Source organism: Chlorocebus sabaeus, chromosome X (assembly GCF_047675955.1).
Source record: "Chlorocebus sabaeus isolate Y175 chromosome X, mChlSab1.0.hap1, whole genome shotgun sequence".
NCBI lineage: Eukaryota > Metazoa > Chordata > Mammalia > Primates > Cercopithecidae > Chlorocebus > Chlorocebus sabaeus.
This window is the reverse complement of record NC_132933.1, coordinates 7,462,827-7,476,821: the sequence shown is the minus strand read 5'-3', so window position 1 is coordinate 7,476,821 and position 13,995 is coordinate 7,462,827. Positions and strand designations below refer to the sequence as shown.

The 13,995-nt window shown below is 43.7% G+C and overlaps 1 protein-coding gene across 2 annotated transcripts in view; it reads left to right on the top strand.

Moving 5' to 3' along the window:
• The first annotated feature begins 5,399 nt into the window (after window positions 1–5,399).
• AFF2 (ALF transcription elongation factor 2) overlaps window positions 5,400–13,995 on the top strand; it is a 502,493-nt gene continuing 493,897 nt past the window's right edge. For both annotated transcript variants that reach the window (XM_007992918.3, XM_007992917.3), the window contains exon 1: window positions 5,400–5,715. In XM_007992918.3, coding sequence (XP_007991109.1) covers window positions 5,669–5,715 — 47 coding nt within the window. In that variant the 5' untranslated portion in view covers window positions 5,400–5,668. The remainder of the gene's footprint in view (window positions 5,716–13,995) is intronic.

Genomic DNA, 13,995 nt, shown 5'->3' with positions numbered 1-13,995 from the left:
TCCAATTCAGCCACAGTTGAGATCAGGGAAATTGCACCATGAGAATTTTTTTTCTAATCCAACAGTTAACTGATGCCACTTCAGTCCCAAACTCCCAGGGTGTTAGAGTTCATCAGGGTGGCCCTGAGACTATAAACAACAATGTGGTAAGTAGAACAAGCACTGGATTTCATGCCCAGCCCCAGCTGCTCAGTTGTTCCACCATGTGCCCTTGGTGAAATCACTTTAACTTGTTTCCTCTACTGTTACATGGAGTGTATGGTTAATTCTCTGCTTACCTCTCAGAGCTAAAGTGAGATGAAATACTTTGTGAATGTAGAATGGGGGTAGTATGGCAGTGTGGATTAGTACATGGGCTTTGCCAGCAAACCAACTTTGGGACAAAACCTGGCTATGGCACTTATTAGCTCTGTGACTTTGAGTAAATACTCAGATTCTGTGAGCCGTGGTTTCCTCCTGCAAAATAAGTAAGTACAATACTAGTATCTACCTCAGAGAATCATGCTGATGAGTAAATGAAATAATGTATATACAATGCTTAGTACCGTGCCTGGTACATAGTGGCTCAATCAATATTATCTGTTATATTGTTATGCTAAATATGTAAAAGGAATTACAGCAACATATCATCTAAAATCAGAATAACGTGACCTTTCAAGTACCATAAACCTAATTAAGCAGATGATTGACATAAGGTCACATGGTGTTTCATATTTAGGACCTAGTAGGAATCCAGAGCCAGGGACTTTAGAAGAGCTCTGAAATGGGATCATTACCTATGATAACCAGAAAACTCAAGGGTAGGTTCTTTCAATCATGATACCTGATTGAGATCCAAAATATAAATGGTAGAAACAGGAGTTGTGAAAAAAAAATACATATGCATATTCAGGAAGTTCAGAGAATTGTTCTGACCCAATTTGAAATCAACTCCTGAGATTGCTACCTATACAGAGGCTGGTTAGATAGATCCTGGAAGGGCCTAGTATGTGTCAGATACCATCCTGGGCTTTGACGACATAGACTCAGGCCCTGCCCTCATGAGGCTTACAGTTTCTAGGGAGAACTGATGTTGAAATAGGCTGGGCACTGTGGCTCATGCCTGTAATCCCAACAGTTTGGGAGGCTGAGGTGTGTGGATCACTTGAAGTGAGGAGTTCGGGACCAGCTTGGCCAATATTGTGAAACCCCATCTCTACTAAAAAATACAAAAAATTAGCTGGGCCTGGTGGCGTGTCCCTGTAATCCCAGCTACTGAGGAGGCTGAGGCAGGAGAACCTGGAAAGCGGAGGTTGCAGTGAGCCGAGATCATACCACTGCCCATGTGCTACAGCCTAGGTGACAGAGTGGGACTCCATCTCAAAAAAAATAAAAAAATAAAAATAAAAGAAAATTGAAGTATATCTTTAGAAGGATCATTCTGGATATTGCAGCCCATGTGTGGAAACTGCCCCAAATTCAGAGTCATGTCACTCCATTCTAAACTCACGGCAGCACCAAGTGGTTCTGTCAGAAGAGGAGCCACAGTTATGAAAGGTGGTAGTCCCCATGGTGTCCATGGAATTCTTTCCAGCAAGCTTCCCCAAATGAACTGTAACCTGGATCATAAGTTCTTCCTAGAAAGTAAGTCAGCCTGACAGCATACCAGGTCAGAAACAAATGCTTCATATTTTAAGTGGAAATCTGTGGTGTGACACAATGACACATGTATCACACGCTGTCAATTTGTTCATTTCCTGTAACTGACATGCACAGTGCAACTTTCTTAAATTAATCCTAATTTTTAGACACTATCTACCCGAATCTACATGACATTGCCTTTAGTACAATTGTACAAATGGTGGATTTCAAGTTCTTTGAAACAAAGATTAGTACCTGGAGACTACAAATTAAACTCCTTTAAAAGTAATTCAAGTCAAAAATCTCACTTTAGAAAATCTGAAAATCAGCATTTCTATAAAACGAATCCTTCTTAAAAACAATTTCTGGTTTTATCTCAATGGATTGAGTCATGGAATCTCAGTTTTGATCCTTTCCTGTCAGAAAAGATGGCTTTCTGTTGGTCCATGGGTTCTTCCAGTAGGTTCCTTTTGGTTGGGGTTTTGTGACTAGGGGAAATTGGTGAGGCACTGGCAGGGACAGGGGAGGCAGTCAGAATGGGAGAAGTCAACAGAGGGAGAAGAATCAGAGGGAGAGAAGGTTGTGCCTGCAGTTTCTAAAATATTCGGTTTAACTGAGAGTTCTGAAACTGGGGCCTGAGGTGGGTTTTGCTAGGTAAGAAAGGAGCTTTTCCAGCCAAAACAAGGGCATTAGGCTGGTGAGGAGGAATATTCCATCTTAGCTAAGATGCCGTAGTGAGTGGAATGAGAGGGAAGCAACTGAATCCCCACCACAGGCTAGATGACAGCTAGATGATCCCAGTATGACAGCAGCAGTGGGCCCTCCCTCCAGATAGCCTTTTTATTTCCTCTTGCTACTGTCCTCCATGCAAAGTGCTTTCTCCTCCCTCCTGCTAGCTTTTGGTGGAGGAAGCATGGCTTGGATCCAGCATCCTGCCCGAATATTTGAGGATTCATTGAAGAGCTGAGTTCTTGGGCCCCTGGCCCCATCACAGCCAGAGATGCACAGAGTGAGGAGGAAGGGGAAAAACACACCTTGGATCAGAGAAGACAAAGCTTCTATCTTGCCCAGTAGCTGATGCTCAGTGAGCAGGTGCCAGGCCCGGGCCAAGAGACCTCAGGGACAGCCTGGCCCCTTCAGTGTTGCTTGTCTTAGCCTCATCTCTGTTTGAGGAGCGTGGCTAGGAAGTGGGAGTTCCTTCTACCCAACTCAACCTTCCTGCTTGGTTTTGATCTCAGGAAGGGAAAGCCCCTGCCCCTCTTTTGAAGCAGCAGCTGGCACCGCTTGTCTCTTCTCTCCTTCCCGCAGGCACTTCTGTTCATAGTGCTGCCTCTTGCTGGCTCCTTCTGCTTCTGCTTGGTCCTCCTGCTGATTGGGAAGAAAGTGCACCAGTGGAGTGATGGGGGGCTGGAACTCTTAAAGGGGAAGCTTTATTTCTGTTGAAAATTTGTTTGCTTAGCATACTATTTGTTTTTCTATCTTTCCCCATTAAATACAATTTTGTGAGAAAAGTAAACCAGAAATAAAGTGACCATAATCACCATTTAAATGTTAATTGTAGATGTTCTGGCTTTCCTGTAAGGATTTTCAAGCAGATCAAGTACTAATGCTGGCAACAATCATTAGAAATCAAATCCAATTTGAGGATTTTTTACTGAAGGCATAAAGGTTGTGGGCCACAGATCTGAGCGAGGCCGTCCTTGTTGCTTTAAGGGCTCTCAGAATAGGGCCGAATACTAGAATTCTATGAATAAACAAGGCACAGAGATAATTTGAAAATCCCCAGCACCATTTTTGCCAATAACTGTTTCTCCATAGAGTCTTTTTGACCACCCGAATTTATAGGTAGCCAAATCTACAAGTCACTTTGAGATGTAGTCTCCCCTTGGCTGCCCACTGGTTGATTTTCCATCAATCAACCAGTATCTGTTGAGGACTTGGTCCCATGCAAAGTAAATAGAAATCTAAGCAAAGTCCCACTGGATGCTTGAGTTGCAGAGTTGTTTCTCTATGTTAATGATGTGCTTTTTTCCCCCGCATAAAACAATGTGAAAGAGACCAGACCCTGGGTCCCTTGTAGCTCAAATGCTGAAGTCATTCATGGTTGGAGCTGAGGCACCTTCTACTGGCTTCAGCCCTGGAAGAGCTTCCCAGGTTCTAGGTTCTAATCTGGGATCCCCCTCTAGGGGAAATATCAGAGCTTGAGTATTTTAATGTCTTGGGGCCTCTGTTTCTTCAGGAAAAAAAAAATGAAGTTAAAAGCTATTTGGATGATTTTGGTAATATGAGATAATACTGTAGAAGCATATTCAAATAGAAGGGAGAATGTCAGAGAAGTATGAGCCAGAGGGCTGCTGGGTGTTTCATGGGGAAACTGAGGCCCAGATAAGTGACTTGCTTGGAGTCACACAGAGAGTTACTGGCACCCTGCTCTGTCAGGGTTCAGTCTACTGTCCTTCCCAAGAGAGTTCTAGCCTTAGGATTTGAATAATATGCCAATACTATTCCCTCTGTATAACGATACGAAGAAGGCAAATTAGATGCCTGGGACTCCAGAATGCTCATGTCCTGAAATGCCAGAAACCGGTCCCGCCCCTTCCCACAGGCTTTTCTCTGCAAGGAGGCCAGGGAACCTTTCCCTCCAGGGAATTGGCTAAAGGGATCCACCCCTTCCTGGGGTCCCTTCCTGGACCAGAGGTGAAGGTTGAAGGGAGTAGGAGGCTCTGTTAAACCCTCCACGTGCAGAAAGAGAATTTCAGGCCAGAAGGGAGACGGGCAGCCGGTGCGTGGGATACTGGGCACACACCCAGTGGTTTTCCCATTTCTTAGAGGAAGAGCGTGCAGAAGTCTTTTGCTCAAGGCACCTGGTGACTGTGCGAGGAAAGTGACAGTGGAACCCAGTTTAACAGTGTCCCAACCCCGAACTCAAGGACCACACAAGGGCAGTCATTTGTTCCTATCCTTGCAGCCCACTGAATCCAAGGCCTACAGCTCGCTGACCTACTAGGTGCGCGCCTAAAGGCATGCCTGGATGACCTGGGTGCGGGCACGTGGAGCCATGGGGACGGTGAAGGTGACCGCCTTCTCCTTCCTGGACCCGCATGCTACGCACTACAGACCTGAGGGATGCTCAGGCCCGCAAAAGTTTGTTCCACTACTCGGGGGCTCAAGGAGCTGTGCTTGAGGTGGCAGGGGGCGACCTTCAACCCCAGGGCTGTTTGTGCTGTCTTTTCTAGATCGAAACTAATTCCCAGTGGGGCGGGGGGTGGGCTGGGTTTCAGAGAGGGGTCCCATTCCCCAAGCCAGCGTCCGGGTCCCGCCAGCCCACCTCCTGTATCCCTGCCACGGCCCCTGCGTCCCGGGTCCGGGTCCGCGTCCGGGTCCGGGTCCGGGTCCTCAGCTCTGTGGCCGCTCCCACTAGCTGATTTTGACAGTGGGGGGTGGGAGGGGGTTCCTGAACGGCGGGGGCGGGCACGGCAAGCCCCTGCCAGATCCGGGGATGATAACGTGCCTGCTCCATGTCGCGGCTTCGAGCTGTCCAGGCTCCGCCCCCTGTGAGTGTGTAAGTGTGTGATGCTGCCGCGGCCGCCGCCGCCGCCTGTGCAGCCGCTGCCGTCGCCGCCGCCGCCGCCGCCGCCGCCGCTGCCGCCCCGGCTGCCGCGCCGCGCCGCTGCCTCTGCCCCGGCCGCCCCCGCCGCCGCCGCCGGCCCGCAGCCCGCCAGGCGGGCGGCCCAGCCCGCCTGAGCCCGCAGCGGCTGCCGCCGCAGCGTCGGGGCGCTGGGTGCGCGGGCTACCGCAGACCGAGCGGACCTGAGTGGGCGACCAGGCGCTTGCCCGCCCAGTGCCACTGCCGCCGCTGCCTCTCCGGAGCGCAAGACCAGGCATCTTCAGCGCCCGCCCCTGCTGCCGATGCGGCCCGCACACTTTTAGCTGGGCGGGAGGGCTGGAGAGCCGGGCCGCCGAGAACCGCCAGCGAGCTGTGCCGAGAGTCGCGCCGACCCGCTGCGATCAGGGACAGGCGCCCACCCGCCGCCGCCGCCCGACCGCTATGGATCTATTCGACTTTTTCAGAGACTGGGACTTGGAGCAGCAGTGGTAGGTGTTGATTTTTGCCTTCTCCTTTGATGAGCGAGTCTCCTGGCGAAGTCTGAGGTTTTCGCCTTTGTTAAGAGGAGCTGGAGCTGTCGTGGGGGGCGCCCCGGACTCCCTCCCACTTGCTCTCAGCCACCTCTGGCCCCGGCCGCGCTGACTCCTAGGTCGGATGCCAGGGTGGGGGGAGGTGCGGGAAGAGGGAGGGATGCGGACCCTAAAGCGTCGCTTTGCGCTCCAAGTCTAAAGAGTTGCATTTGGCTCACATCGAATTCGGTGCCGCCCGAGAGCTGAACCTCACGACCTCCCAGGAGCTTTTCTCTCGGAGCGGCTCGCGGGTCTGGCCTCCTTGAGCCCCGGATGCCGCCCGCCCTAAATGCCTCAACTTTCCAGGTGCCCAACGCTCGCGGCCGGCCATGGGGGAAAGGCAACGGCCAGGTGCCGCCGGCCGCCCTCTGCTTCCTTGGTGGCCACCGCCCCCGCTGCCGCCACCTCCATCCCTGCGCTGCGCGGCGCGCACACCTTTCCTTCTGCCGACTAAGCCCAAGTTCCCTGCACTCCTGGGTGGAGCAGCGGCTTTGGGGGCCACCACTCAGGGGACCTTGGTTCGGGGCCGACTTCGGCGCTTGGCTTTCAAGACTGAGGGTTTTCGGAGTTGGCCCCCAAAGTCCGCAGCTCTGATGTCAATGCACATTTAATTACCGGCTGGACCCCCGTCGGCCTCCCACTGGGAGGCAGCCGTACTTTTTTGTAATGGGCATCCAGCTCGGATTCAAAGGTTGAGTCAGCTCTTCACAAAATACCCTAAACTTGTCGCTGAGACATTTTGAAAGATGGTGGAAAGGTGACTGGGGAGCTGGAAAGTTGTTACTGTCTTAGAGATGTGCGTGCGCGTGTGCATAAATACTGATATACATATCTATTAACTTTTCAAAAACTTCACTTACTACAAACATTATCACAGTTTATTTGTCATAGTATTTAAACATATCAGATTCCCCCCGCAGTCTAAGGATTAAGGGAGGGGGCGCAGTGGTAACCGCTTAAAATTGCATTCTTGGTTATTGCCTTTTAAAATGTATTTAGAATGATCTGTAGTACCTACCAATAGTGCAAAATCTTTTGCAATGTTAAACTACTAGCGGCCGTTGGTTATGAATGCTGTGTATTTTTACAAGGATTTCCCCTGTTGATGTGATATTTTAGGCAATTTCCTTCTTTAAAAAAGGGTCATATGCTTAGCCAACAGCTTCATTATGCCAATCATGCCTCCTTTAGTTGCAAATCCAAGATAATCAGAACTTAAATACATTTTATTTTACAGCAATTCCGGATAAATCCTTGAAGCACAAATTATGCTGTATCAGTATTAATCTATAAGACGTTTTTGATACCACGGTTTTATTAGCTGTGTAGAAATACATTGTTACATTAAAAATGCTGTTATTTGAAAGTAAAAATTACAATAAAATTATTGCTCAATTAGATATTATGCTCCTGCACACAGCCTTTACTCTGCTTCACTAATTTATTTTGCAGACAACTGATAACCATAGCACTACTATTTGCATACAATTTGCCTAATATATGGTGTGGGTTACATCGTTAATTTAACAGACATTGTTATAATTAATTTCATGGATATAGTTCAAATGTTAAACATATACAAGGTATTAGGTTTTTAGAAACATTTTTTATATTAATTCCGGTTTAATCTTATGCATATGCAATTGCATATTTAAAGGGGATGGACTCTTTTATGTTTGATTTCTTTAAAAAAAATGATAGGCTCCCTCACCCCTGTGGGAGGCTTTCTTTTTCTTATCATAAGGAAAATGCAAAACCTTTTTTTCCTCCAGATCCCTGACTGAGCCACATCAGTTAAGGAGCATAGACTTGGACACTTCAAGAATATTATGTGAAATACTGATTAATTAGTGTAACGCATCTGCATAAATAAGTCTGTCCTTTCCCTCCGTACATGATCCAGGAAAATTTCTCCTTCTTACTGCTCATGAGTGGCACACTTCGTTATGCATCTCTGTTTATAAACATTTGTAATGTGGTTGTGCTTCTGTGTTTTATACAGCTCCACAGAGAAAAGGAAAATAAATGTGACAATAGTGGATGAACTAAAAAGCTTGACACTGTCTTTTCCCACTTCTCTTTGGAAGTCCAGAGCATGCCAGTTACATATTCATTATATGTTTACGTGCCTTCTTTGGGAGTAAATAGCTACTTAAAGTGATGGCCTCCACTCCCCACACCCCCAACCCCCCAGGAAGGCCAAGAAAGGAAGAAAGACCAGCAAAGTTAATGATCTTATTTACCTTTAATTTATTCTTAACATTCACTTGTGGAGCAGTAAGCTCTGAGCTATCTCTACTGCAACCCTAGATGTCTGACAATAAATGGATCAGGACAGCTTAAAAACGAACTCATTTTCCTAGACATAACATACAAAGGCATATGTGTTATTTGCAAACATTTGACTGTAGCAAACAAAAAGTGTGTGCCCATTTATAAACACACACATTTGTTAGGACAAATGTAAATGGAAAGGATGGAGTACTAATGATGCTGCAGTGTGCATGTTATGGGCAGTGTTTGGGAATGCTCACAAGCCTAATGGAACATACCACTGGATTTCATAAACTGCAAGAATAACTAAATGGGTCATGCTCTGGACTCGATTAAAGGGCCAAAGCTCAAGTTCTTTAAGATTCCTGGATGAATGAGCAATGTTCACCTGAGTTTGAATTTAATATAAACCATTCTGTGAAAGAAAAAAGATGGCACAGATGTCTGTCTGTGTGCATGAAAGACATCACTTGCTCTTAAAGAAAAAGATAAATTAAAAAAAAAAATCAAATTTCTTCATTTAAATCATTCCATAGACTTGTTTTTGGTAACCAAGTAAATGAATTATTGAGGTGACTGAAGATCATGTAATGATGTCATTAATCCCCAGTTAAGAGGGGGGAAAAAAAAGCAAATTCAGAGGGCCTTTCAGTTCTGTAAGTACCTCCCACCCAGTATTGATTAGTTATTGCTTTGTGACAGGCCAAGGTTCTTTGTGGGGATGCTTACCTTTCCTTCATTGGAAGGAAGGAAAGGAAAGAAAATAAAGAAAATACAGAAAGGGACACATTCTTAAAAATAAAAAAATAAAAAAATGAAAAGAAAACCACCATGATAGCAAAATCAGAACGTTCAAAAGCCTAGTTATAATTGTAAAGTGATTGTGACAGTGGCTGGCTTCTCACTGCAAGGGACAGCATCAATTGTTTGTAGTTTTTATGTGATGTCTCACAAATAGCCTAATTAGAGGCAAGCTTGCAAACGGGCAGTTATACAGGAAGAGACTTAAACTCACTAAACTGTTATATAAATAGAAAGTTCAAAGGTCTGTGTGGGGCTGTCAAGGCTGAGAAGGGGCCATGTGTCGGCCAGGCTTCTCCTCCTAGGGTAAAGGCAGCCCCCAGGGCCTGCCCCAGCAGTCCGAACTGCACTTTCCCGTTTTCCTCGACCTTACGAGGGCGGGGCAGTACTGGAGAAGGGGTGGGGGGCTGCTTTCTAGACAAAAGTGAACTGTTTCAGCTCCAGCCGGGCATGGCCCATGCACTGCAGCAACCCGGCTGCCTCCTCCTGTTCTGTGAGCACAGGTCTTCTGAGGCCTCGTTAGCTACAATCCTCCAGAAGAGCGGAACAGGACTGTTTATGGATGGGAAGGTGTGGAGATGGGGGGACACAATCTTTGCCAACTTGGAGATGCTAGGGCTGTGGTGGGGTAAGGGGAGGGGAAGTCCTGTTTTGAATAAGCCCTAGAGATTCCCAGCATTTCTTGGTCTCTACATCCATCCATTTATCTTTCCCCTTTTCCCTCTGTGGTCTCTTAAAAGGCAGACTGCCTATGGTCTGTTTTCTTTGCTAGTACAGTATGCATTCTCCCGTGTGTTTGAGCATTCATTCAACAAACCATTTGGGGTTGTGTTTCTTAAGGGAATGTGTGGGTAGGAGAAATATAAGTTGGTGAAATTCACTAGTAAGGTCTCCTCCGCAACTCCCCAAACCCTCCAAAGAATGAAAGCTCTCAGTAAATCTTAAGAGGCACATCTATTGGACACCGAAGAAAATTATCTCATGGTAGAAATCAGTTTAATGATAAATGAATTGTTTTGCTAATGATTCAGTCAAGCGTTTAACAACTTTAAAATATACAAATCAAGATAGAAAATGACTGCCTCGAAAATGAATCCATCATTATAGACATAAATGAGATTCCATACATTTAAGCATCCTGTAGATGGATACAAATTATATTGTATTTAAACAGGCTAATTATTATTGAATAGAAATGGTTTTAATGTACTAACCTTTAACATGAAATAAATGCCCATTATTCTTAGCTAAGATTATTTTTGCATGCAAAATTTGCACTTATTTAACACAATTTCAAAACTGTAGAAGTCCAATGAAATGGCCTTCTCTGGAACAATTTAGAGCTTGTAACTGTAGGTCATACCTCAAAGAGGAAAACTGCCATATACTTGATTAGCCTGTCATGTAGACAAAACAATTTTTGCTGCAGTGACTACATTTTTTACTTGTAATTTTGTTTTTCTTTTTCTGATTGCTGTGGGATAAAGAGAGATTTGAAAAACTTGCTTACTGATAAATGGAAAGAAATGTTACTGATGAAAGAACTCAAGACCAAACTTGAAGAAACCTTTTTGAGTGTGTGTGTGTGTGTTGTGCGTGTGTGTGTTTCACCTGTGGTGGAACTCAACATTATCATTGCTACTATAATTTGAATGTTTACTCTGTGCCACAAGCTTGGGCTAAATTCTGTAAGGACTCAATTTCATTTAATCCTTCCAACAACTTTCTGAGATAGGACCTGTTATGATCCCTGTTTTACAGATGAAGCAATGAAATCACACAGGCACTCACTCAGTGATGCAATCCAGGCTTCAGCATAGATGGAGCTGACCCCAGAGCCTGCAGCATCAACAACTGACATTTTGTCTGAACCTTTCCAACATGTGGAATGCTGTTCCACATGCTATCTCATTTGATCATTGTGAGTTAGAATGTTCAGGTGTTCTTGCCGTTTTATTGAATGGCAAATTCAATCTTAGAGAGGTTGTGTGACACATGTAAGTTCACACAGCCTGTTGGTAGTAGAGCTTGCTCAGAAATCCACATCTGCCTATTTCCAAGTCAGGTGCCTTTCCACAAAAGCTCATTGCCTATTATTTATTGTGTGGGTCCGAATATTTATTTAGCTGTCACTGAAACAAATGGATTGGATTGTGTATGTTGTATTTGTGGAAAAAATCTGTGGAATTACCATGTAATTTGACCGGCCCTGGAACTCTGTTTTTTCCTTTTAATTAGAAAGAGAGCAGTCTATATACTGATACAATCTCTTAGTATGTCATTTATGGAAGCCCCTTTCATGAAAATGTGAGAATGGAAAATCATATGTGTGTGTGTGTGTGTGTGTATGACAAATTTCAGGTCCATTTAAATCTGAATGCTCAAATTTTGAAGATTTGATACTTGAATATAAAGAAGACCATGGTATACTTTTTGGCTCATTTGGAGCCTCAAAACTGGAGGTGGGAAGTTGGTAACATTTCATTCCAAAGCTTTCTAGTTTACCACTTGTGCTAATTGATTGGACCCTCACAATAACCTTAAAGGTTTGTTAGGATTGGTATTTTAGCTTCATTTTGTAGATAAGAAAACGGAAGCTCAGAGAGGTTAACTTACTTGCCTGAATTTACACAGTAGATGAATAGTCTTAGGATATGTGTTTGTTGCTCTTTTCGCTGTATCATCACTGTTGCATTAAGTTGTTAATATTTAAATATCCACGTTGCTTCCTAGAGAATGGTGTGTCACTCTCTGGCATCATTTAGCATGGTGTTTTTCCATCACAGGTACTCAATAAACATCTGTTGATTGATGTTACAGTCACATTCAACTCAAAGACTGTTCCATGCAAATGCAGGTCTCTTTCAAGGATAGTTGCTTAGTAAATCCTGGTGATAATACTGTACCTCTGCCTGTGTGATCGTATATTAGTTATTTGTAATTCTTTTCATGTCTTTTAGCCAGTCTGATCTCTTTTGCAGAAAATAAAGAGAATAACCAATGGTTACAGAAGAAGATTAATAGGAAAAGGCAAAAATAGTATTCATGTAATTGGCATGATTTTAAAAAATAGAATTTCTATGAATTCCAAGGTGTGTTTAGCCCAGAAGAAAAACAAGAGGAAAGAATATCTTTTAAGGTACAGCATTATAGGAATTAACGGACTGGTACTGTGTCTCAATCTGCATTGAGAACATTAATAAAGAATGTGTAACAAAAATCTGAGGGAAAAATGAGTGGCCGGAGGGTTGGGATTCCTCCAGCTTTCCTTGAGTTTCAGTCTTTATGACTTGTATTTCATGAGAAGGCTGTTTTTCTACTTAACTACAGCAGATCCACACCATAAATTATCATGACTGTTAAACAAAGGTCCAGCCCTAGGTTCTTCTAATGTAAAACTTTTATGTTACACTTTAATGAAATTTTATATGCATGTTCAAAGCAAGGCACACTTTACACCATAGAGAGGGTGATGTTCTGAATTGTTGAATTTATTTTAAAGTAAATCTTTTAGATGACCTTAGCTCCTAACATCTACCTACTTACTGAGCTCAAAAAAAGTTGTCTGAGGACTGAAAAAAATGGCATGATTTAAGCAAAGCTGACAATAGCACTGTAGCTAGAACCTGATTTTGATTATGGATTGCTTGGTTTATGGGATGCTGTTTTTCAAATATACCTGTGTATTTTGCTTCATTTGAAAAATAAAATCAGCTAATGTTTCAAAGTAATCTTTGATTTGGTTCTTCAGTAGGTACTTTCCCTTATATGAAGGTGTAAAAGTCACACTTTGAGGAATAAGCTAAGGAAACAAGCTTTATTTTCATTACAAAATCAAAATCACTCATCTGTTTATTTTTCCAAAGTTTCTTTTGTTGGAGAAATAAAAGACATTACTTCCATCCTATGAAGAACAGTTTGTTTGTTAGATTTCCAAATAAGAGTTCTCTGCATCATCTACCATCTTCAATGAAAACCAGATCTCAGTAGCAGATACTGGTTCACTTGGTGACCTTTATTAAACCATTTTCCTGGAGTCAGTTTTTGTGTTTTGTAGGCAATGTATCTCCTGGAAATAAATAGCTTTGAAATGGTTTCTTTTTTGTGTAAGTAAAAAATCATATGCTACTTGTCTTGTGGTGCTGCAATTGAAATCTCAGCTTTAACAATCACTGGAAGAAGTTGTTTGCTAAAAGTGTGATGTCTTCTTGGTGTTTGGGTTTCTAGTATGGTTTGATCAAACCAACCAAGCAGATGGAATGTATTGTTATAAGGTCATTTTAACCTTTAAACTATGGCAATATGTACATGACAACCTGACTATCTGTTGAACAATGAAAAATGCAATTACATAGACTTTATTTCCCCAATCAGGATGTCAGTCAACTAATGTTTTAATAAATTATTTTTCCAAAGGACTGATTGTTTTCATGCCAGGTCGGCACAGCCACAGTGACTAAATTAGACTCAGTGTGATGGATGTTTCTGATGAAGTGCCATGGAGAGGTTTCATCAACTTGCTATTATTTATTTGCTGCCAAAGTGCTTGGCTTTGGTGTGTAGATGTTAATCAGTTCCTAGAAGCTGGAGTTTTAAGGCTGGAGGGCCCCTTTGAATCATGTGATCCAAACTCCTCATTGTACAGGTAAGGAGACTGAGGACCAGGATGGGAAAATGACTTGCCCAAGGACATCCAGTCAGTAATTGGCAAAACCAGGTCAGGAGCCCTTGTACCCTACTTCAGTGTTTGTCATCTTTCAAGAACTGTTTGTATTGCCTACTTACTCTGTGCCCAACACTTTGCTAGTCAGTCATTTTTAGGGAGAGATAAAAGGCCCGTAGAAGATGACCTCTGGCCTCGCAGAATTTACATTGAAATGTATAGTTAGCATTAGGGAAATAGTATGACATGGACTGTAAGTAAAATAGGAATTCTGGGAGAGAGAGAGAATGCAAGCTAAGTAGGCAAAACAATCCTGGTCAAGGCCCATGAAACTCTTTTATCAGTATTAGTACAGTTCAGAGTGAAATGGAAATCCAGAAATTTTTATTGTTTAGGGGACCAGGAGCATTGAATACTAAACGTAAGACAATTGACTTTGGACCCTGAATTATCTGGTTTGA